The following is a 26,293-nucleotide window of genomic DNA, read 5'->3' on the forward strand; positions in this document are numbered from 1 at the left end:
TACAGAAAGGGGGTGGTGATGAACAGAGTGTCTGAATTAAGCAGACCACTCTTACCCAGTCCAAAGATCAGGGCTTGATCCATCACCGTTATTTATCTCACTGCCCCATCCCAGCTCAGAACCTGGCTATATGCAAATTAGTCTGTCCCTGGCCCAGTGCATCATGGGAACAGGGCAGACCAAACTACCAAGCCAATTCTTCACCAGAAAGGAGACAAGCTACCGGGGACCGGTTTCTGGCATTTCAGCCTCTTATCTTGGCTGTAAGCACTATTTTGTTTAACGATTTGCCCCTATACCACCCACTACGTCGCAGTACACCGCCCGCTTTTATTATAGTTACTAATGAGGGTCCGCTTTAAGTATAGCGGCCGTGCTTTTTTTAAAAATTATTTTTTGTTTACTAGAGCTTATGGGACGCTTTCACATTCATGGAGGCCACGCCCCTTTCTTTAGACACAGCTTGTCTTAAGAAAGGGGCGCGGCCTCCATGAATGTGAAAGTGTCGCATGGGAGCTTGTAATTTGCAATGCAATAAGTCTCGCATGTGCGAGAGTTTATACTACTGCATTGCCAATAGCTCAAACTCTCGTAAATGTGAGAACTATTGCATTGCAAATGTTTGTTTGGTAAGGTTTCAGGTCAGATAGTGAATTGGAACAAATCAGTGATTTACAAGTGCGAATTGGGACCTTGTAACATACGGACAGACCGGTTTGTGTGAAGAGACAATGCTTTACATGTATTGGCATGCAGCTTGTGCTTGATCGAAAGTGAAATTGGGACCTTAATAAGAAATCCTTACGGGGGTAAGCGTAAGGGCCTGCAAGGCTGAGATTTTCAATCAAGGGGTGGGCGAGTTCAAAATGGTAAGTCTCTTATGGTGCTGCACTCTAAAATAATCCATATTAGATAGTAACCAGTTTCTTTTGCAGAATGAGCGATTATATTCACTTTTTTCCTTGTTGGCTATAGAGGTGCCTCGAGTTGCCCTTGAGAACTGTCTCAAGTTGACTTAGGGATGTGGCTATGGCAGGCCTGCACATCTTACAGTGGTGAATGACAACCCCTGTGGGCAACAGAATGACTTCCATGTTGAGAATATGACCTGTGTGACAATACTTACCAGATGCCCCCAAATGTTCCCCGTCACCATAGTAGTGCTTGGCCTTGGGCATAGGACTTTACAATGAATAGGCTGTGAGGGGAAGCTAAGGAAACTCCAATGCTCTATATTATGTGAATGGTCAAATTGAATCATTGCCAAGCTTCCTACCCTGGGACTTAAGAGGTAAATCAAAATTAGTTAAAAATCGCGCTCAAATGCCTGTTGAATTCTTCAATGATTTGGCCACTATGAATTGCCCACCTTCCAGACCTTTAGTTCCACCATGTGCTAGATGATTATCAAGATGCCCTCTGTGACATCAGGCCTCACAGCCAAACTACGCACTGACTGAACTGGTACGAAAAGGGGTGTTGGGACACTTCTAGTTTGTTGGCTTGTATGCACCGGGATAAGACAAGTGAAGTGGAGGGAAGCAAAATATAGTCTGTAGGGAGGTTGTGATGTAAGTCAGGTTGAACCTAGTTCAGTTCATACATTTACACAGCATATATTACATGCAACAGAAATTGTGAAAAAGGAGGGTAAATTATTAATTAAAATAAGTTTGTTATAGGTAAATAGAGATTTAGCAGAGCACCCAAGGTAGCCTATGGGTAGCAGACAGATGTTCAACGGCAAAAACATCCATATATCACACTCACGGAGGTCTTTAGGAGCATGTCAGCATCGAATGCCCTGGTAGGATCACTTTCGTATCAGGGTAGAATCTTATGTGCCTGGCACCACTCTTTGTGTAGGCTGCCAAATGCATCTCAGATTTGCAAACGTTTGTTTGTGCTACTGTTCCTTTAGTGGCTGTGGTAGCCATTGCTGGTGCTCTGTGATATTCTGGGTGTCACGTGTTATTTTATACCAAAATACCAATACCCATCATAAGTACATAAACACAATGCGCTACACCCCCTACCTCCCTGCTCCCCCTTAATCCAATAAACCACTGGGGGCCTTCGGCTGCAATCTAAACTCCTACGGGGCATCAATTACCATAAGGAAAGCCTAACCCTGACTGATGTCCAAAGATCCACAAAAACGCACATATGATACAGACCGGACATTAAGCATTTCTCATCTGGCTGCCAAGATGGTCAACAACCTATTTTTTGACAGTCATCCCTATCAGTGGGCCATCCCAGACTCATAACCAATCCTCAGTTGGCTCTGGTTACACAAACCACAGAGACCAGTGGTCAGCATTCGGAGACAATTTGTCCCTCTGTGAATATAAACAGATGGCCCAGTGTTGAGCTCTTCAAAACCATCTCCTCACTCTCAGCAATGCTTTCATTGCTCAAAGCAACCCTTAGTCATGAAGAATCTACATTGCAGACATCCATAGCAGTTTGTTCCAACACCCTCAGAGCGGACTGCTCAAGACCCTTCCACTTACCTGCAGGCACCATTAATTGGTCTTACTACTCAACTCCTGCTTCACGTTTTTTGTTAGACTAAATATGAATGGTGATGCCTAAGATGACTAAATAAAATTTCCCGGAAAATTATCCCTTGGGTTCACTCAATATCTAAATATCAGACCTTCATTCACATTCCACTCAATAGTGATTAGTAGTACCAAGCAGCAGATATGCAATGGTTATCAATACAAGCACCTTTCAATCATAAAGAACCTGAAATCTCTATCACAATGTATAAATGTATTTAAATCATGTTGCAATTAAAATCCATTTAACAACATTAGCACATAGAAAAATATACACAATATACAAAAATACAATAAAGGAAGAGAGACTAAAGGCCCCGTGGTATTCAATCTAACACATCGGAATGTCAATTCAGAGGAATCTTTACAGAAAAGTCTGAATTATCAGAGATCCATCCTGACAAGTTGTTCCGTGAATTTAACTTGGAAAAGATTGCGTTGGCGCGTTTCGGTGTACGACTCTATATGCACCAATTTTATCAAGATTAGTGTTTCGTTATGTCTCTTTTCTCAATCAACATTTTTTGGTAAAACAGATCTAAAAAACAATCAAAAAAATATTACACATTGATTCCTAGACAACACTCACTACAGTGGTAAGCATTTTAAAGGACCTAGATCGCAATACAGATCGCAATGTTAATACATATTGCTACTTATTTGTATATATAATCTACATGTAAACAATAAGTGATGGTTAATCGTATGTCACAGGTTTACTGCACCTCGAGACGGCCGGCCGGAATCTCTTTGGGTCAGAAATTCACATGACATCCTTTCTTTCTTTCTTACAAAACCATTACATCAGATTCAGTGACTCCTAAACTTTCAGAAAGCCAACCTAATAAGAACTATCCTATACTCTCTAGGGCTAGGCTAAGCCTACGCTCCCACTCTTCCTTGGCATTCAACCCCTTTCTTACGATATCAAGTATGGATATGGCACCTTTTAAAACATCTCATGGTATGTGAACTGATGTGTATCTAGAGTGTGGAAAACATCATTAGGATGGTGAATGTATGCTATGGATTAATGTGGGTAAAATGGTTATAAACACAATCACGAAGATTGCACATTAAGCAAGTTGTGAGTGGGTGATTATCTAGGCATCATGTATAATGGGATGACGAATAACTTGTACCATATTATGAATTGTAATGAATTGTAGATCTATTTTTATTTAAAGTCTGTGAAATGTAATGAATTGTATATCTATTTTTAATTAAAGCCTTTAAGTCGATGTTTGCTATGGGGTGGCGTTGATATTGCATGCAATATAATGTGATATAGGACATAGCCTGATGATATTTTAGCAATGTAATGTAAATGATGGATAGAACCGGAGTATTGTCTAGGAATCAATGTGTAATATTGTTTTTATTGTTTCTTAGATCAGTTTTACCAAAAAATGTTGTTTGAGAAAAGAGACATAACGAAGCACTAGTCTTGAAAAGTGGTGCATATAGAGCACATACACCGAAACGCGGCAACGGAATCTTCTCCAAGTTAAATTCACAGAACAACTTGTCAGGATGGATCTCTGATAATTCAGACTTTTCTGTAAAGATTTCTGTGAATTGACATTCCGATCTGTTAGATTGAATACCACGGGGCCTTTAGTCTCTCTTCCTTCATTGTATTTTTGTATATTGTGTATATTTTTCTATGTGCTAATGTTTTTAAATGGATTTTAATTGCAACATGATTTAAATAAATTTACATATTGTGATAATAGAGATTTCAGGTTCCTTATGATTGAAAGGTGCTTGTATTGATAACCATTGTATATCTGCTGCTTGGTACTCCTGATCACTATAGAGTGGAGTGTGAATGAAGGTCTGATATTTAGATATTGAGTGAACCCAAGGGATAATTTTCTTTGATTCTTGTTGGTACCCTGTCCCTTGGATAGTTGGGCCATTCCCTTTTTCTTTTACATAAATAAAAGATCCCACTTGTGTGGAGCAGGTCAGGGGAAAGCTGCCAATCTGCTCCTTGGTTTGCCTGAAATGAAGGTGGGAAGAGGAAAGAGATAGGACTTGTAACCCCCAACAATCACAAGGTTGGATTTTATAGTAAATTTCTAAATAAAGTTTGCAAAATGTTATGAAAAACTAAAAGTTACAAGGGATTAATGTAAAGTTTGTATGCGACATTTTATATAACAAGGAAATTAATTTGATGTATGCTACATTTTTGTTTAGATCTGAAATACTCCAAATGAATAGTCTGATGAACAATAAATTCCATGTGAATCTATAAAGTGTCCCCGGTGTGTCAAAGGTCATACACACAGATTACCATGAAAGACTGATTCTTTACAAAGATTTAGACATTGGTCGAGTTCACTTTTTTATTGGATACATTTTCTTTCAAATTTATACCGTAATATACAGATATGAAATTCATTCTCCCATTGTCTTGTTTACCAATTACATTTCAGAGTTTCAAAACAGGAACATTACCCAAAAGAAAAAAACTACATGACAAATACTTAAATTAAAATAAATGTAAAAAGTTAAAGGAAACAATATTAATTATTTATTTGTATTTTCATAAGCGCACAGAAAATCCAAATTTCAATCCCACTCGTGCTAGCAGGATTTAAAATAACCTTGATTTTTATTTCTTTTAAATATGTAATTTCAATATACATCTCCACCTATGTACACTTTTGGATAACCACTTTTTTGTGATCACATACTTGAAAGGTAAAATGAACATCACTGAATTAAAATGTTAGCAAAATAACATTTTATGGTGGCGGAGGGGTTTGTAATGCCATTCACCGTTCCATATACTGTTGGTTGAGGCCTAAGAAAAAAGAAATTTGCTTTAATAAAAGCTAACAGTATGAAGAAAGTTTCTTCCACTTTTTTCTTCAAATTCTTGTAACAGTTCATCTATTTCATTGTCCATGTCATCCGTGTGTTGTATCTGTGGGAAGAAGAACAAAGGATGGCCAAGGTTATTGTCATAACAGGTAAGACTAAACCTGTGAGGCAAAGACGACCCACAGAACTAACATCTATAAGAAAAGATGGAGTAGACAGAAGAATGGCAACAATCTGAGAAAACACATGTTCTCTATGCAGTAAATGCTTAAACTGTATTCTTTTTCTATTATCAAGACTCTGAAACAAAATCATCTTATAAATGTATTTAATAGTGAACATTCTCACTGGTGGCTCAGACGATGACTTTCGCCTTACTTAGAGGAGGAGAGAACACTTAATTTCACATTTCACAAATGAATTAGAATACCTGTTAGCCACAACGAATCACAAAAAAAGCTTTTAAACTGCTCTTTGTGAGGGGTCCTAATGCAATGGTCTCCTCATGCAAAAATCATTGCTCCAGCATATGCTCTACCAGAAGTGCCAGTTCAAATCTCACTTTTTTAACTGCCAGGTATAGCTAGAGCACGGCAAAAGTTTATCAAAGGTATAGCTGGGTGGGTGTTGCAAAGTAGTGAGAGAAAGAGTCAAGAGTACCAGAACCAAAGTCACATTGATTTTCACTTATTCGGTTGTTCTCGATATCTCCATTGAAATGTTTCAGAACGTCATACCAAAGCATCAAAGTCTAGAAGTTAGATCACGTATGCCAAACCAGGTTTCAAAATTCCTGCCAAAGGCTGCACACCTCTGCAGGATGATGCTGTGTGAAGCATTGCTTACTAAAGTCATGTGAGGTAGCCCACACCAGGCTAGCTTTCAAATTTCTGCAAAGGGGCCATCCCTCTGAACAGCCAGTTATTCTGCCTTGACTCTGGTGCAATAACTGAGAAGACTGTTGAGAGGTTGAAGCACTCCCATATTCAAGCCTTTGGACATTCAAGAGACTATACTCCGAGCAATAACAACGTTCACTGGTTTATAACCTGTGGCAAAACACCATAGGCAGCGAGTAGACCAAACTTCCTTAAGTTAGCAACTGTTTCAAAGAAAGGTGCAAGAGGCTTACACACATCAAGGTTATGTTACACCTCCTCAGTCCGGGAGCTATTTCTGAGGGAATGCCGGAAGAATACTTTTCTGGTTAAGGAAAAAAACTCTGGAATAAAAGAGCAGTGTACCACTTACGCCCCATGGAAAACTAAATGTATGTTTTGTGGAATGAGTGCTGTGCACTTATCATACAAACTGAATATAGTGGGTAAAAGGGCTATTCACACCCGTACAGGTCATTGTAAGAAAATGCCCTGGGTTTAGAAGATTTGTGCATTTAAAAAAGCCAGGCCAAACTTCAGATGCCACGGTGGAGCAGAAGCCCTGATATTATGCACATGGAAAAAAAGACATTAAAATGTCTCAAATCCAACTCATCTTCTAAAATGAAAACTTCTCCAGGCCTTCTAAGATATACCAAGAGCGTTTGTAGGAGTCTACTTGGATGCCCAAATGTACTAGATGGCTGCAAATGTCCAAATCTAAAGGGCTGGTAAATGATTTGGGTTAGGACAATAGGTCTGGTATCAAACCTATAGAAATTTCCTCTTACACATACAGGAGTCTTTCCTGCCAGCATCATGGCAGTATTGCTGTGCAAAAGTTCGTTTTTAACACCGACACTTAAGTTCAACAATGGTAGTGAACAATAGGGGACCTGTCCCTCTTGTTGAACCAGGAAGTCCAGATCTTCACAACTCGACAGGTGTAAGATCTGACAACCAAAGCTGGTTCTGACCAAAATTTGGTACTGAAAATAGTTAAATTGCTATAATTACTGACATTTTCCACCAGCATTAGTCAAACGGGAAATGCCCGTTGACTGCCAAAGGAAATTCAGTAAAATTTTTATGGTCACATTTTTCAATTGAGAAGAAAAATATATTTGACAAAGAAAACATTACTGAGTATTCCTGAAGATGCTTCTATTTGCAACGAAAGCCCCTAGGAGCAGAACCACGCCACAATCAAAATAATGCAAGCACTACTGACATCGAAACTCTTTATGATGTCTATAAATACTTGAAGACTACGGCTTGGGCACACATAGGGAACAAAGGGAAATGGAGGAACCAGTGACCAAAATGTAATTGTCATGTCTCCATATAACATTACACCCAGCCGTGAGAGAAAATATAGATACAACTTTCAATCGCTGCACCACTCAGCCAAAGGTCCAAAGATCCTAAAATTAAATTAACAGAATGAGAATCCAGTAGAATTCTCACCTACCTACCTACATTCATTCATTTTATTACTATAACACTTCAAAAGAATTTTCAGGCTTCAATGGGCTAAAGAAATAAAATATACCTTCATTCAGTAACTTAGTTTGGCGGGGGACCAATAGGACACATCCAACCCCAAAGAAACTAAACTTTTACAGCTTGCCTTTCCTGTTTCTACTCTTGCGTAGTACGATATCCACTGCAAAAATTGTACTGTAGAGCCAAGCAGGAGCAAGCCTTACTAGCTCACAACATTGCAGACTAGGTTCATGATAGTTGGTATATTTTTCTTCATCATAACCAGAGCAACCCGACACTTCTGACAGGGCTTCTAGTTGAAATCCTGGTAGCCTTAACACTTCCGATGGGAGGGGGCACTAAAACACCACCTCCGTAAGAAATGCTTTCTGCTTCAGCTAGTTCTGAAACCCCCAGCCCCTTCAGCTAAGTCGCTTCAGGTGCATTCTCCAAAATTCTCAATTTTTGTCTCAAATTGCTCAAGTCATGTGAGCAACGCCTGACCTGGTCAGTCGCCCCCCCACCCCCCCCAGCTGCACCAGCCCTTGTGCCTGACCCTCGCTTTTGCCTCAGACCTGAGCGCCGTTTTTCCCTCGGCCCCCCCTGCCCACAGCCCGCTTTCCCGCCGCTGCTACCCCTGCGGCCCCGCCCCTGCGCCCATTCGCTTAACCCCTGTCCCCCCCCACCCCCCCCCCCACCTACTCCGCCCTCCCAGATACCCTTCAAATGGAGGCAGCTGCACAATCGCGCAGCGGACGGCGCGCCTAAGGCAAGCACGTCTGCGCCAGAACCCCAGGACCTCGCGAACGCCACGACACCAGAGTCCACTACAACGTCAGCAGCCTCCACACACTCAACGCCGGCCGAAACCACACCTGCTTCCAGGCTACCCCGAAACTGACCCACGGACCCGTCTCCTGTCGCACCTGCAGCTACACCTGCGACAGAACCACCAAACGTTCAAGGACTGTACCCAACCACCTCCGCTGCATACTCAACACCCGCTCTGCACGCAAACACGCCATCGAGCTCTGGGATCTGCTCGACACCTCCGCCCCAGACGTGGCCTTCCTGACCGAGACCTGGTGGAACAACTCCTCGGTGCCCAACACCGCCATAGCCATCCTGGACGGCTACAAGATCAACCGCAGGGATCGCGCCAACGGAACCGGAGAAGGAATAGCCATCGTCCACAAGTCCACCCTCAAGGTCGCCACCCACACAGACGACACCCTCAACACCGCCGAACACCTGCACTTCCTGATCCACACCGACCCCAACACCACCCTCAGAGGAACACTCATCTACAGACCCTCAGGACCCCAGGCCCAGTTCAGCGACTCCATCGCCGACCTCGCCAGCACCCACGCACTCGCCTCCACGGACTACATCCTCCTCAAGGATATGAACTTCCACCTCTAGAACAACGACGATGCCAACTCCGCCACCCTGATCGACAACCTCGGCCTCAGACAACTTGTCACCGCACCCACCCACGCAGCCGGCCACACGCTGGACCCTGTCTTCTCCACAGGCACCCACGTCGCCTTCAACCACACCACAGAACACCACTGGACCGGCCACCGATGCATCAATTTCACCTTCAAGAAACCAACCACGCACCACCGCACCTGCTGGAGCAAAGTCACCAAAGACCGGCTGATCACCACCCTCGTCCAGAACCCACCCACCAACCCAGACACCGCAGCTTACAACCTCAGAAAGTGGATCGACAACTGCGCCAACACCCTCGCCCCACTCAAAAAACTCTCCAACAACCACGCCAGCAAGAGAGCCACCTGGTTCACCGACGAACTTCAGACCTCCAAACGCGCTTGCCAGAAACTGGAGAAAATATAGCTCCACGAACGCACACCGACCAACCATGCAGCCCACAAGGACGCAACCCGAAGACATCACCACCTCATCAGATTAGCCAAGAGATCCTCCTTCAAAGACCGCTTGGATAACAACGCACACGACCGCAAAGAGCTCTTCAGCATCATAAGGGAACTCTCCAACCCCAGAGCCAACGCCATCCCACCCTCAAGATCTGTGCGACTCACTAGCCATCTTCTTCCGCCGCATGATCGCGGACATCCACGACAGCTTTAACACCACAACCGCCCCGACTACACCAGACCCCACCTCCCCTGTGAACAGCGCCATTCGCCTGACCTCCTGGTCCAACGTCAACGAGAGACGCAAGGTCATGAACTCCATTCAATCAGGATCACCGTCAGACCAGTGCCCACACCACATATTCAACAAAGTAGACGCAGCCATCGCACCCCAACTACGGAAGGTCATCAACTTCTCCTTCGAACAGCGACATTTCCGGAAAGCTGGAAACACGCCAAAATCAACACCCTCCTCAAGAAGCCCAAGGCAGACCCCAAGGACCTCAAGAACTTACGGCTCATCTCCCTGCTCCCATTCCCAGCAAAGGTCATCGAGAAAATCGTCAACAGACAGTTGGCCCGCCACCTGGAAGACAACAACATCTTGGACCCTTCCCAGTCCGGATTCAGACGAAACCACAGCACAGAGACAGCCCTCATCGCCGCCACAGACGAAATCAGGCAGAAACTAGACAACGGCAAAACATCAGCCCTCATCCTCCTGGACCTGTCGGCTGCCTTCGACACGGTCTGCCATCGCACTCTAAAGACACGCCTCTTAGAAGCTGGAATCCAAGGGAAGGCCCTTGACTTGACCACGTCCTTCCTCTCCAGCAGAACCCAGAGTGTCCGCCTCCCACCTTTCCGATCCGAAGCCACCGAAATCATCTGCGGAGTCCTCCAGGGCTCGTCCCTCAGCCCGACACTGTTCAACATCTACATGGCCCCCCTCGAACAAGTGGCCCGCCGTCACGACCTCCTCTTACGTCGACGACACCCAGCTCATCCTCTCCCTCACCAAGGACCCACCCACTGCCTAATCCAACCTCCACCAGGGAATGAAGGCCGTGGCCGACTGGATAAGGAACAGCTGTCTGAAGCTGAACTCGGACAAGACAGAGGTACTCATCCTCGGACCCACCCCCTCAGCCTGGGACGACACCTAGTGGCTGACCACACTTGGAGCAGCACCAACACCCACCGACCATGCACGCAACCTAGGATTCATCCTCAACTCCTCCCTCTCCATGACTAAACAGGTCAATCCCGTTTCCTCCTCCTGCTACAACACCCTCCGCATGCTCTGCAGGATCTACAAGTGGATCCCGACCGAAACAAGAAGAACTGTGACATAGGCCCTCTTCAGCAGCAGACTGGACTATGGCAACGTACTCTACGCAGGAATCCCAGCCAAACACCTACGACGACTACAACGCATCCAAAATGCCTCTGCCTGACTGATCGTCAACATCCCCCGCCGCAGCGACATCAGCCCCCACCTGAGACCTACACTGGCTCCCCGTCGACAAGAGGATCACCTTCAAGCTCCTCACCCACGCACACAAAGCACTCCACAACGCCGGACCAGCCTACCTGAACAGCAGACTCAGCTTCTACACCCCCACCAGTCAGCTCCGCTCCGCCAGCCTCACCCTGGCCGCTGTCCCCCGCATCCAACGAACAACCTCCGGCGGCAGATCCTTCTCCTACCTCACCGCCAAGACCTGGAACACCATACCTACCCACATACGGCAGACCCAAGACCTACTCACCTTCAGAAGACTCAGGGCCTGGCTCTTCGTGCAGTAGCAGCACCTTCTTCCCCTCAGCGCTTTGAGACCCTCACAGGTACGTAGCGCGCTCTACAAGCACTATGATTGATTGACAGTCCTTAGTATGGTGGAGCTTCTGAACTGGGTCATATCCCTCAATCAGATACTTAGATTTGCATCTCAAGGTCTCAACATCAGATGGCGTTCTCAGAATTGCTGCTTCATGAAGTCTAGTCCTGTCTGAGACTGTTTTCAATGAAGTTGAACCTTCAACTGGCAAAGGCACCTATGGCAAATACCAGGTCAAATAGTGTTTTCATGGCTTGTTTGGAGAATATGTTGTCACTATAACCTTAATAGCCTATGTCTGCTCATTTCAAGGAGAAAACAATCCTCTGACCATCTCCCACTATTCTCGGGGAAGCTGTACAACTGCAATGGCAGCCTGAATCATAGTGATGCAATGTGAAACACTTTTCCATATAAGCTTCAGTTTCTGCACGTTGTTTTTTGCACCTTTTGTTTGATCAGGGCTCCTAAGAGTAGTTTTAGCAACAACTTTTAATCTATGAACATGGTGGCAGAGTGCTTGGTACGGCTGACCATGTTAAAATTGATTACTGTGGTGCCCGTCGTGGGTGCCACAGGCAGTGCAGAGAGCTGTGACTATGTAAAAATCAAGGAAGACAGGAGTAGGAAATCATGCTGTGATATGCCAGCAGTAATGTCGGTAGGTGTCAGCAATTGATATGAACCAAGGTGCTCAACATTATTGAACACTCGCAGGAGCACTGAGGAGTTGGTGGAGCTGGGTAGTTGGGGGTGGGCAGAGCAGGTAAAATCCTTCCCGAGATTTGACCTGGCTGTGGTAGACCTCTGACAGCATCCAACTGCTGAGTGCACTTGGGACAGGGCTTTTTTACATGGGGGAAACGTTAGAAGGGATCACAAGTTGTCTGACTCATTCTTTCTTGGCTTTGGACGAAATCTTGACAAGCCACAATTCAGGACATATTTGAGATCATTTATATAAGGGTCTTCTTCTGAGTTGTTGCTTTTCCACACTGGGTGCAGACCTTGAAAAGACTTACTTCTTCTAATCTTATATTTTCAGAAAAATATTCATTTGAAAACTGCCATGCACTACATAGGGCGCTTGGACAAGGGTGGGACAGTCCATTACCCACCAGAGGCCAGGCCGAACAGCACCTCCCCTCCAGGCCCCATTGCATCATGACAAAGGACAGTAATAGATCAAAGGAAACTTTCCATTTCTCCCCATGCGGCAGTCAAATGTAAGAAACAAAGCTTGTACCGAACCCTGGGCGTAGTTCGCTTAGTAGCACTACGCGTAGCTACGCTTAGAGCACTTTGCACTAGGCAAGCTACGCGAACTGCGGAGTGCACTGTATGCTTGTCCGCACTGTGCATTCAGTGCAAACTGCATCTTGCACAGTGCAAGAGGTCGTTTTTTGCCCGATCGAGTAGATTTGTACTCGAACTGCAGCTTTCTCAAAGCAGACTGGTAGTTTCTCAACGCAAGCAGTTGCGAGCATACGAGACCACTCGCAATGAGAAACCGGGAGGTTTATTTTCCACGCTTGCGATCGGCAACTTTATGTTGCTGAACGCGAACGAGAAAAAAGTCTCGCCGGGATGTTATTTTGCTCGCTCGCCAACTTGATGTTGAGGACTGCAAGCAAAGAATTTTATTTTATTTATTTTCAGAGTTTTATATAGCGCGAACAAGATCTTCGCAGATATCAGAGCGCTTTACATAGAAGGGTACATGAGTGAACAAAGTCAAATAGGTGAATCAATAGATCATACAGTACAGAAGGGTACATGAGGGAACAAAGTCAAATAGGTAAATCAGTAGATCATACAGTACAAATAATACAAATAGGTGGCTGCAAAGCCAATCATGTGAGTGATAAGACAACTCATACAAATAAGTAAAGGGGTCAAGCAAGTAATACAGATCAGTGCAGGGTGTTAATAGGGTTCGAGATAGTAGATCAAGTGTATTTAGCCATAAGGATAGCTTTTACTTCTTTTTTAAAGAGTGTAGTGGAGGAGATAAGCCTGGTTTCGGGAGGGAGTGAGTTCCAAATCCTTGGCGCCATTCCTGAGAAGGAGCGCTTGTATGTTTTTTCCTTCCGGAATCTTCGAGGTTTCAGCAGAAGATTGTTTGTGCCTCTCGTGTTTCTGATTCCCCCAGAGATTGTCAATTTCTGAGCAAGGTAGCCGGGTGAGTTTAGGTGTACCGCCTTGTGTGTCATGCAAGCGATTTTCAGATGTATTCTGGCTTCAAAAGGCAGCCAATTCAGGGACTTCAAGTCAGGGGTAGTGTGGGAGTGCTTTTTTGACCCAGTGATGAGTCTCGCTGCAGCATTTAGAGACGCTTTTAGTGGTGCGGTTGTAGTTAGTGGGAGTCCGCAGAGGGCGGTGCTGCCGTATTCAATTCGTGGGATGACTAGTGCTTGTACCGCAGTTTGGAAGTCTTTGGCTGGGAGGTAGGGTTTAAGTTTCCTCAGAGTATTGATCTGGAAGTTCGCTCCCTTTGTTGCCTGGCTGATATGTTGCTGCATGCTGAGATTGGTGTCGAGTGTTATGCCTAAAGATTTTGCTGAGTCCACGATGGTGGGTTGGACATTGAGTGCGGTTAGGAGTTTAAGCCAATGTTGAGTGGTGGATATCTTCGCTGGAGGTGAGATCAGAAGGAACTCTGTTTTCAGGGCATTGAGTTTGAGGTGATTGTCGGCAAGCCAGGATTGGGTGCATCTGATCGTTGAGTTCAGGAGCAGGATGTCGTTGGGTGATTGTAATTTGAGGTAAAGTTGGGTGTCATCGGCGTACATGTGAAAGTGTACATTGGATGCTTGTAGCAAGGTGGTGAGAGGTTCCATGACTAGGTTGAACAAAGTTGGGGATAGAGAGGATCCTTGGGGGACGCCTAGCGTTACAGGTATTGGCGAGGACATCAGGTTGTTGCTCTTGAATTTCTGCGACCTGTTGTGCAGAAAGGAAGTGAACCATTTGAGGACAGTTCCAGATAAGCCCATTCTTGTGTTTAGTAGTTCTAGTAGATTCTCATGTTTAACGGTGTCGAATGCTGAGGAGAGATCAAGAAGGATGAGGAGGCAGGTGTCGTTTTGGTCTAGCATTTGAAGTGCGTCGTCAATTATGTGAGTCAGCAGTTTCTGTGCTGTGTCCTGCTCGGAAGCCTGACTGGTGAGGGTTGAGGAGATCGAATTGCTCAATGTGTTTAGTCAATTGTAGTTGTGCGCATTTTTCCAGCAGTTTGGCGAGAGTGGGGATATTGGTGATGGGACGGTAATTGTTGAGATCAGAGGGGTCGGCTGTTGGTTTCTTTAGTAGAGGTGTGACCTGACCAACCTTGAGGGAGTCAGGTATGTTTCCTTGTTGGAGAGAGCTGTTGATGATTTTAGTCCAGAGAGGGAGAAGCAAAGGGGTAAAGTCTTTTACTGCGAAGGCAGGGAGGGGGTCCGTGAGGTGATTGGATGGTTTCAGGGTGCTGAGTAATTTGCCAATTTCTTCTTCCGAGTATGTGTCAAAGGTTGACCATGTAGCATTGTTTTTTGGTTCAGCGGGTGCTAGGCATTTGGGTTTGGAGTAGAGGCTTGCGTCAATGAGGAGATCGCTTTTTATTTTGTCAGTTTTTTGGATAAAGAAAGCAGCGAAGTCTTCACAGGAGGGTGCCTCACGACCAGTGTTGAGTGGTTGTGGTTGTTCCTTGTATTGCGATTTGATTAGCTCAAACAGTTTTCTCGGGCGGTTTTTTGCTTGGTTAAGTTGGAGGCTGAAGAAGTCCGATTTTGAGCGTTTTATTTTCCTGAAGTAGGCGTTTCTCTTTTTCTTCAACTCCTTTAGGTGCATTGCGGAGGGGGCTGATCTCCAGGTCCGTTCTGCCATTCGCATGTCTCTTCTATCTTCGTTGAGACTCCCGTCGTACCATGGTTTGGAGATTTTAGTAGAGACTCTTTTTAGCTGCATAGGTGCAGCCTCATTAATTATAGAGGTCATAGTGTTGAGATAGTGGTCCGTCAGAGTTTGGACGTCCGAGGCGCCTGCAGGAGGGAGTAGGAGATTGCAACTGTTAGGGGGCAGAGAGCCTGGGTTGAGCTTTTTCGTGTCTCTTTTCCAGACTTTGGGCTTGGAGAGTTGCGCCGGGTTGACTTTGACTTTTTCGTTGATAAAGAATGTGATAATATGATGATCTGACCAGTCACAGGGTTGGATGGATTCGAGTTGGATAGAGTCCTCTTTGGAGATGATCAGGTCGATGGTAGAGCCTTTCACGTGGGTCGGGCTGTTGCATATTTGGGTGAGGTTAAGGGCATCGAGGAAATTTTTAAGACTATTTACCACCGCGTCGTTGTGGTCGTTCCAATGGAGGTTGAAGTCACCAAGGTATATTTGGGTGAGCTGGCGTCCAGAATTGGTTGAGATCATATCCATGATTTGTTGGGAAAAGGTGAGGTTGTCCCTGGGTGGGTGGTAGATGCTGTGAAGAGAGCATATCGGTTTGCCCTCACTAATAATGTCGAGGCAGATGTATTCCCAGGATGTTGGTGATGGTAGGGATGTGGAATTGACTTTCTGAACAGAGAGGTTGTTCCTGTTTATGCATGCGATTCCGCCACCTATTTGGCCTGTTCTGTCGAGCCTGATAATGTGGTAGTTGGGAGGAACCAGAATGTCCATTATGGGTGTCGAATATTCAGTTAGCCATGTTTCAGTCAGGATGATTAGGTCAAGGTCCCGCGATAAGAGGAGCTCAGCAATGGCTGCCGAGTGTTTCGTGGCCGATCTGCAGTTGAGAAGAGCGCACTTGAGACGGGGTGTGTAGAGGGTGTTAGATGGTTCTAGCAAGAGAGGGACTTTTCTAAGGTTATTGGGGATGGGTGGTCTAAGGGGATTTGGGTGTATCGTGGGAATTTTGCGGTGTGGGGTGCTAGTGTGAGTTTGGGGGACTGGGTCATAGGAGCGGAGAAGGGTGAGTGTGTCGAGGTCAGAAGAAGAGTTGTGGGTGCGGCGAGGGCGGTTGTTGCGATTAAGAGCTGGGATTGATGTGAGATTGGGGGATAGCTGGGTGCGAGAGTTATTCGGAGGGGTGGGGGACAAGTTTGGCGGGAGGTGTAGATGTGTGAGGGGTTGCAGGGGCGATGCGGGGGACGAGGGCAGTTGCTGCGCCTATGAGCAGGGATTGACGCCTGGTGTGGGGCGTGATGAGGGTGGGGGTCCGCCGGCGGAGTAGGAGACAATTTGGGAGGGGCAGTGGAGGAGGGTGGGCGGTGTATGGGGCGTGTGGAGAGTAGTTCTTTGATGGCGTGAATGTCTTCTTTGATCTGAGTGAGGGTGGCCGTGATGTATTCCATCGTAGGGTAGGTGGTGGGGGTGGGAGTGGCAGTCAGGGGTGAATGGCTAGCCAGGGGATTCGTGTGCAGGTGGGAGGGCGGGCTGGTGTTCGAGCAGGTCTGCGTTGTGTTGGTGTGCGGGATGGGGTTAGGGATGCGAGAAGTTTTGGACAGAAGGGGTGTGGATGAGGTAGGGAGGAAGTTGATGTTATGGGTGGGGGCATTGGTGGTAGGCGGGGGGACAAGGTGAAGGTTGGGAGACTGGTAGCCGTGGTGGGGGTGTAAGGAGGGTAGTGGGGGCTGAGAGTAGGAGGGGAAGTGGGATTGGAGATGGTCCTGTTGAGGGGAGGGGGAGTTAAGTTAGGAGAGGGGGTATGTTCTGCGAAGTTGGTTGGAGGGTAATGAGGACAGAGTGGGGGGGGATAAAGGGGGGGAATTGTCGGAATGCGTGTTGTTCTGGTGCTGGACTAAGTTAGGTGTGTTATGTGTGGGAACTGTGCTGTCAGCGGTGAGCGGGGTGTTAATGCCAGCTGTAGGTGTGATAGGAGTGTTGAGGGTATGTGTGGAGGTCCGCAATTTGGTAGAAGGGGCGGGGGAAAGAGCGGTGTATGAGGGGGAGTGATCCGTGTCTGTGACGGCGTGCTAAATTGGGGTAGTGGGGAAGTGGGTAGGGGATGGGAGGTCAGGGGTGGTAGGTGTGTCCCTGATTGAAGAGTATGTGGCTGTGAGGTCATGGTTGGTGGGACTGGGGGAGATATGAGTGTTTGTCCGTGACTTGGAAAGGTGTCCTTTGAAAGTGGGGAACATGTTGTCTAGCAGTTCCAGGTTCCTGTCTGTGGATTGTGATAGGACAATCCCGTTATTGTAAATAGTGATGGTGGCTCTGCCTGGAAAGACTTGGGATGGTGAGATGGTGAGAGTTTGGCTGTGAGCGGATTTTCTAGTGGAGGAGACGGTGAGTAGGGAGAACAACGCTTTTCTCCATTGAGCTCTGCGTGTAGTGTGGAAGATGATATCGGTGTTCAGGGATCCATTGACCGGTGAGAAGTAGGTGTCAGCAAAGGGCGTTTCCGAGTGTGACCTAAGGAAGGTTTGCACTAGGCAAGCTACGCGAACTGCGGAGTGCACTGTATGCTTGTCCACACTGTGCAATCAGTGCACTGCATCTTGCACAGTGCAAGAGGTCGTTTTTTGCCCGATCGAGTAGATTTGTACTCGAACTGCAGCTTTCTCAAAGCAGACTGGTAGTTTCTCAACGCAAGCAGTTGCGAGCATACGAGACCACTCGCAATGAGAAACCGGGAGGTTTATTTTCCACGCTTGCGATCGGCAACTTTATGTTGCTGAACGCAAACGAGAAAAAAGTCTCGCCGGGATGTTATTTTGCTCGCTCGCCAACTTGATGTTGAGGACTGCAAGCAAAGAATGCCCGCTACATGTTTTTGCACTGTGCTACGTGCAATTCCCTTAGCGTGTAGTTGCGCAAACTACACAAGCGTAGAGTAGTCCTACACCCAGGCCTACCCTACCATTTTGGACACAGTCTTGGTCCACACTATGCATGCCTTATACTGCAAACTAGCCATCACAAAGCAATGGCTATCCAATGCATTTAACTCTCCCACAATAGGCAGCAGACCCTTTTTGGTAAATGCAGAGGTAAATTGTAATGCATTATCCATGCTACACCCCATATTTACTATCAATGGTTGTTCATTCCTTGGAGTCGCACTGGTGGATAAACTGGTTGTAGGCCCTTTCACCAATATTAATTTCTATTTAAGAAAGAGTACCCTTCATTGAGCTATGCCTTAAATTTGATTTACCTTTCAACACCTCCCATTATCGTCTTAGTTTCATGTAAATAATTACTTGATACAGACAAGCCCGGTTAAGGGACACCCTCTGGATATTCTGTCCCAGAACTCAAACAGGGGAGTGTAAAACATCAGCACAGTCTCCAATCCTACTTATTACAAACCTAGTCTTTGACACGAAGGACAGTATTCTCTTGGTCAATTTTTACAATAATTTCAACCATTAGGCTTATTCTACCATTCCAAATCTTTCTGATTTGCTATTGAAACAGATTCCTTCAACAAGATCTCCTCTCGTTATTGATGCTTTTGTTATACTTGCCGCAATTTTAACTTAAAACTGAGTATGTACCACAGCCCTTTAGGCAGAAAATGGTCTTGACACTCAAAGATCACAACCTTTTCATAATTAAGACCAGGTAAGTGGAGTCTCTGATGGAAGCACTATACACTAAACTGTCTAATTTAGCATTTTTATTGACCTTTGGCATGTGCCCACTAACGAGAGAGAGTGAGGGTGTCAGGAGCACAATCATGTCTTTGTTTCATATAACCTTCGTGACCTCATCAGTATCGGTCATATTGAGGCACCCCCATTAAGTCACTATAATCCTATACTTCTTAAAAATCTGGCTTTAGTGCTCATAATGCAATACTATCAGCCTATACTAAGTACTGCCGATCAAGGGATGCATCTTAAATGGGACTCTTAACCTAGATGTCCTGCTCGACAAACTCATTCACCAGAATTTTTGCAAGGTTTTACTTTGTCTAGCTGAAACTTCCCCAGTTGTAAGCGCATTAGAAGCTTTTCAATGCATCTTTAGTTCAGTTACTACCTTGTTGACCTCTAGCAAGGTTTGTCATCTATCTGACAAGAGCCTTAGATGGGTTGATCATGCCTGTTCAAAGGCAAACTCATACCAGTATCTTGCTTAATTTAAGCAAGCTCCTTGACAAAGATGAGAATAGGAAGCTAAGAATACCGTTCAGATAGGTATTCAAAGTAGGAAAGCTACTATTCATAACAAGGCCTAGGAGAATCTCCACTTGGCCCACACTCCGCGCTTATTCTGGCAAGTTGTCAACAATCTCTTTTCCAAGATTGGACAGCTGCACACCTTTATTCACCATCCCAGTTTAAGAGGAGCACTTTGGTACTCTCAATGGTCTTTCCTTAAACTACTTATATGACACTATAAAATCGCTTGGTAAATTTGACTTAAATGAAGTTACTAAGTCAGTCCAGTATAGGCTCTCTGTGAAAGCTCGAAGCCCAGCAGGATTACAACCCAATCTCTTTAACTTAGACCTATGGGCTCCAATCATAAGTGCTAATCTTCGAGAACACCTCCCTGTGGAGCATCTCCTGGTGGTCTTCTGAACTAGGACCCTAACGAACTAGGACCCTCATCCACTCCGACAGACCATGCCCACAATCTTGGCATCAGCCTGGACAGCAAGCTCACCATGAAAAGCCGGATCAATGTAGTCTCCCCTGCCTGCTTCTTCACTCTTCGCATGCTCCATAAGATCTTCAAATGGCTCCCTGTCAACACTAGACTAACAGTCACTCAACCCTTGGTCAACAGCCGGCTGGACTACGGCAACTTACTCGATGAAGGAATCACTGCATACCTCCTGAAGAGAATGTAGACCATTCAGAACTCAGAGGCCAGACTCATCCTAGACCTCCCTAAACTGACTCATCACTCCCCACCTCAAGAAGCTACACTAGCTCCCCATTCAGAAGAGATACCAATTCAAGATACTGATCCAAAACAACAAAGCCCTAAACAAACAAGGCCAAAACATAATCCACCCACCACCGGAACGTCCACCAACCCTCCTCACATCTGCACTCTGCCTCCCTCACATCCCACATATCCGCCATAGCAACAGTGGGGGACACTCCATCTCCTACCTCACCACAAAGTCCTAGAACAACCTCCCCCTTCAGCTCCAAACCTCATCCTCTCAGCTGCAATTCAGAAATGGATTAAGATTTGGCTGTTCAACATGCAATTAGCCACACTTTATAAGTTCTGATTGATTGGAAATGTTTTAAAAGCTGCTAGTAACACTCAAAATTCCTGGATGGCATCAATCATCGTTGCAGTTAGTTGCTAGAAAAGGCAATTGGAGCAATCAGTTATTGCTACTACCAGGATGCTTTCAAATAGTCTTGGGTAAAAGTGTCAGGCAAAATAATTCTGGTCAAATTAGGTCTTGTGTTGCAGTCAACAATATTCTCACTGAAACTCAATATAGTTTCAGGTCTGTACTAGGTAGAGTTAAACAGTGCTTGAATCTAAAGCTTCTGATTGACAAATATACAGTCATGTCTAGTGAGACCATACATCTGACCATCAGGACATTAGCATGGACCCCGATTGTGTCAATGGGTCCACACTCCACCTCTTTATTTTATACAGCAAAGGGTGTGAGGGCAATTTGAAACCAGTAAATTAAGATGCGACCAAGGTACACAGTTTTGGTGGTCCCTCTTTTCACATATGCCAACAATGCAGCAATCATGGCTCATACAGCCATTGGTCTACAGCATCTTTTAGAGGGTGGTGGTGCGTATGGATAGTATAGTTTGAAAATAAAGAGGTCCCTTTTGTTTCACTCACTCTAGATCTTCCTACTAAAATAACATTTTCTAGAATCTTGTTTGAGCTCAATATATCCTTTCTCCCAGTCACACTTATCTAAACACTGAACACAGTTGTAGGTAAAGAGGTCTCATTCATTAAAATTATTTTTTATACAACATTCTCACTGTAATTCTTATAATGAAGCAAATACATTAATACATATAGAGAAACAATACAAATAAACTTAATACAACAATAAAATTAAGTATACACATCCAGAAATAAGTTAAAGACCAATATCAAAGTTCTTACACATTCAAATCACAAGTTGCGACGCAGTGTTTCGGTAGATACAACTTGATAAACCCCAACTTCTTCAAGACCAGATATTTACAAAAGAAGTTTAAATCATCTTAGGTCATTATGGATCCACTAATTTAGAATAGGTTTAATTCGCACTTCTGCTTGTTATTGGCTAGAAGTAAACTCCTCCAATGGGCTTTAACGGGAAATCCCTTGGTAGGGTACTAGTATTTCGTTCCACATAAAATCATTGTTAGGTTTGTTGCATCATGGCAGGCCACTTTCAGAAATGCTTTATACCACAGCGGTTTGGGAGCAATTCATCAGTCTTCCCTCACGTTTTCTAGATTTTTTTAATGCCCGTCCTCTCCATCTGGGATTCTTTCTATGTTAATTCTATTCTAAATTATTGGATCCATAAGGACCTAAGATGATTTAAACTTCTGTTGTAAATATCTTGTCCTGAAGAAGGTGGTGTTTATCAAGTCTTATCCACCCAAGCGCTCAATCGACAACTTGACATTTGAATGTGTAATAGTCTAAAGACAAATTGACAACTTGTGATATGAATGTATAATAGTGTAGAGAATTTTATATTATTTCACTTATTTTATGATGTGTATACTTAATTTAATCATTGGATGAAGTTTGCCATGTTTCTATAAATGTATCTGCTTCTTAGTAAGAATCCGTGAGAATATTTTTTATAAAAAAATAATTGTAATAAATGAGATCTTTACATAGAACTGTGTTCAGTTTTTAGATACTAGAGTGACTGGGAGAAATGATATAGGAGCTTGAATAAGGTTCCATCAAATTATCTTTTAGTAGGGAGAACTAGAGTGAGCGACACAAAAAGGACCTCTTTCTGTTCTCATGTATGGACACTTTCCCTTCTGGTTGGAAGAGAACTTCTCCCTTTCTGTGGAGATAGTTTGAAAACAAACATCACTAAGACATTCGTAATGAATACAAGGTTAGGCATACCATATCTAGGACATTTTATATTATAGGTTCAGTGATAGAAAAGTTTATAAGTATCAACTATCTAGGAATCATATGAGATGCCATTGGCTCTTGGACACACATTTTGCAGTCTCGGACATTTCAGCTCCCTCAGTCCTTGGGAGCACAGTCCAGATTTCCCACCAAAATGTGGCAAGCCTGTCCCATGTATTATGGATATTTATTAAAGCAGTTGCATTTCCATGGTCAAGTATGGTGCCGGAATTTGTAATGTTACTGACCATTCTTTGCAGGTTGTAGAAAATCAGTTCTGCAAGAGATTATTGGGACTCCAGCAGAGATCTGCTACTCATGCATGTCACAAAGAGCTTGGGCTGGCCTATTTATTAGACTAACTTAGCACACATCCACTTTGCCTGGATAACTGATTTTTTAAATCATGCTACCAGTTTAGCAAGAAAGTTATCTGACTGTATGGAGGGAAATTTTATAAAGGAACCTGGGATTACATTTTTTGAAGAAATCATGTGAAGACTGGGTCAGAAATTATTGTTACAACACGGGCTCATTACTGGAAGAGAAAAGTATTGGATTAAACACTTTTTTTCTTTAAGTTTTCCCGCCGTTTTGATTTACCTAGAGAAACAAAGGAACTTAAATGAGTGGTCAGAAACTTTATTATGACTAAGACAAAGCAAGGTATGGAACTCCATTTCCCCACTCATCACATCCACCTATGACAAATGATTACTGACAAAATTTAGAATGGTCTCCATTTGCATTCTTTTTTCACCAAGAGCTGGAACATTCCTGATTCTGCTACAACCAGTTCATGTGATAAGACCCAACTTCAAACATTGATGTATTCTGTTTTTGTGATTATTTTTTGTAACACGTTTTTAATACTAATATATTTGAATAGGACTTCTCCCAATCCAGACCGTTTATTGTTACAACATTTAGATTGAGCATTTGTAGGTCACTAGGAGTAGCTTTTTTGCTGTTGTGGTAGGTTACATTTTTTTATCTACCAATTTTAGGGCGTTTTTAACGATGACCATGTGAGTCTGTGTGTTTATGTATCTAAATAGAATGTTATATTTTGTTTAGTAAGTAAACAGAAGGAATCCAACATTCAGAAGTGAAGGGAAGGGAAGTGAGTGATCAATAAATGTTGAAGCACTCAGTGTTTTGTTAAATACCCCTCACACACCAAAAGGCCCCTTGGTGTCATGCTAGATCATCGGGGTCTTCGCACCCCTCTATCGGGATGCGGCGTGCTGCGACCTACGGCTACGCGGGAGCACTTATGGTGTAGACTATGTGTGGTGTACGATGTGTGGGGTATGTTGTCAAGAGAGTGGGGGGGTGTAGTGAAGGTTTAAAAAGTACCTGGCGCTAGAGAAAAAAGAAAATTTTATTTTGAACTCTGGCTGGTACTGTTAAAAGAAGTGCAAGACGAGGTCAAGGCTGTTATGTTAATGAACAGGACCTCTGGTGTGCGTTGTTGTCGACATGTTTCGGAGACAAGCTCCTTCCTCAGGACGGGGGCACAACCTCCCCTCCCTACTCACGTCTTAGTTATTAAAAAATGTGTATTTACAGAAAAGTGAATTATTAAGTATAGGCTAAGTGTGCCTACAGCGGTCTGCTACAAGCACAATGACTTGTGAAGCTTCTTTGTAGGCTTCCTGAGCAGTATAGAAACGTCGGGGTGTTGCTCCAATAGCTATAAGGACAGGACACTCTGATCACCGCCTTACCCCTGGTGCTGCTCCGCTGATGATCAGCGGAGCAGCGCCGTGAGTAGGGAGGGGAGGTTGTGCCCCCGTCCTGAGGAAGGAGCTTGTCTCCGAAACATGTCGACAACAACGCACACCAGAGGTCCTGTTCATTAACATAATAGCCTTGACCTCGTCTTGCACTTCTTTTAACAGTACCAGCCAGAGTTCAGAATAAAATTGTTTTCTTTTTTCTCTAGCGCAAGGTACTTTTTAAACCTTCACTACACCCCCCCACTCACTTGACAACATACCCCACACATCGTACACCACACATAGTCTACACCATAAGTGCTCCCGCGTAGCCGTAGGTCGCAGCACGCCGCATCCCGATAGAGGGGTGCGAAGACCCCGATGATGAAGCATGACACCAAGGGGCCTTTTGGTGTGTGAGGGGTATTTAACAAAACACTGAGTGCTTCAACATTTATTGATCACTCACTTCCCTTCCCTTCACTTCTGAATGTTGGATTCCTTCTGTTTACTTAATTATCGTTGTGGAGCACGAATCCAACTATCTGCTCTACCTCCCCTCTGTGTTTTTGATAAAATATTTTGTTTAGTGTCATTTTCATTGGTTAAGTATATTGCATTTTGATAATTTTATGATTAATATTGCTTCTGCAATAAAGATACTGATTGCCTGTCATCACATCGTACACAACAAACCTGCAAGAAGATTATAGTCCTTGCGTTCAGATGTAAAAGAGGCTTGTAGTGTTATCTGTGTGTGCCGGCACCATCATGTCTGTGAATCTCGGCATATTTAGAACAGACATTCATTGCCAAAAGAGTGCCGTCAGCACCAACAAATGTGTTCATAATTTTCAACAAATTATGAGATATAAGAACAGTTGAAAGTAAGAGCTATACAAATAAGCTACTTACACATTGGCAAAGGTCACAGATAAGGAAGGCTCCTAATGTGGCTTCTTCATGGTTGTCCTGGATGTCAACATTGATGACATGTACAGGTTGGCAGGTCTCCTGTTCTCTGGAGTTTAAATCTGAGCAGAAATCATAGGGGGAGAGGAATGAGGAGGCTCATAGCAGCAAACGTAAAGTTTAAAGCAGAACACAAAAGGCAGAACACTGGGGCCTACCAATATATTCAGACATATAAACATGGAAGAAAAAATTACCCCAAAGACTTAATCCAGAATGACCTGCATTGTAATCAATGGGTACACAGATTTCTACTGGTCGTCAATTTGGTATCAAAAATATGAAAATGTCCTAACCATCAGTAATGTGATTGCATTATGAAAGTAATTAACTCAAAAAACTCTTCTGGCCCACCCACCATACAAGCCAGATCAGTATGAACTGCTGCACAACTACTGATCCCTATAATGTCATTATACATCCCAACCCTGTACAAGACTAACATTCTTGCATTCCGCAGTTCACAAGTTACATAGCAGGTGTGAAGTGAAGAAAGAACACATACATTTGTGGAATCTAAGCACCCTTCCCTTTTACTTTAAAAAAAAAAAATATATATATAGTTATTGAACATGTTCTGTATCGCAAATTAGTTAAGTCTCTATTTGAATAATTAAAGATGCACTCTGGTTAAAAACAGTCATGCAGCATTAAAGGAGATCATTTTCAAATAGAAAAAATACACTGATTCCCTCTTACCCCTTGAAAAAAAAAGCCAAACGCACTGTTAATTTCAGTGAAGTCGTACACCTGACTGCTTTATAAAAAGATGGTGCATCACTAAAGGCTTTAAACTTGGCTAGTGTCCAAATGGAATAATGTTTAGAGCAAATCAGTCCTGGTAATTATTTAGATTTCAAGCTGCTTACTCTTACCAATCAGCAAATCTTACCTTCTACTACTTGGTCATATACTCGTTCTTCACACGTTACAACGAGGTCAAACACATCTTTGCAATTCTGGAATCTTTCTGGCCGAGACTTTATCCTTTTGTTCCTGTCCAACATATGCAAAATTCCATTCTGGGTATATCTGAAGTGGCTGGAGTTAAGGAAATTTAGG

General features: G+C 44.2%; 1 protein-coding gene across 1 annotated transcript in view; it reads right to left on the reverse strand.

The window, feature by feature from the left end:
- Positions 1-4,907: 4,907 nt before the first annotated feature.
- The window catches only part of SSU72 (SSU72 homolog, RNA polymerase II CTD phosphatase), a 255,189-nt gene continuing 233,803 nt past the window's right edge, over positions 4,908-26,293 (reverse strand). The window contains exons 3-5 of the mRNA XM_086921477.1: positions 26,124-26,263; positions 25,175-25,293; positions 4,908-5,505 (exon numbers count right to left, since the gene is read on the reverse strand). Coding sequence (XP_086777603.1) covers positions 5,404-5,505; positions 25,175-25,293; positions 26,124-26,263 — 361 coding nt within the window. The 3' untranslated portion in view covers positions 4,908-5,403. The remainder of the gene's footprint in view (positions 5,506-25,174; positions 25,294-26,123; positions 26,264-26,293) is intronic.

The sequence above is a fragment of the Lissotriton vulgaris genome, chromosome 5 (assembly GCF_964263255.1).
Source record: "Lissotriton vulgaris chromosome 5, aLisVul1.2, whole genome shotgun sequence".
NCBI classification, from domain to species: Eukaryota; Metazoa; Chordata; class Amphibia; order Caudata; family Salamandridae; genus Lissotriton; species Lissotriton vulgaris.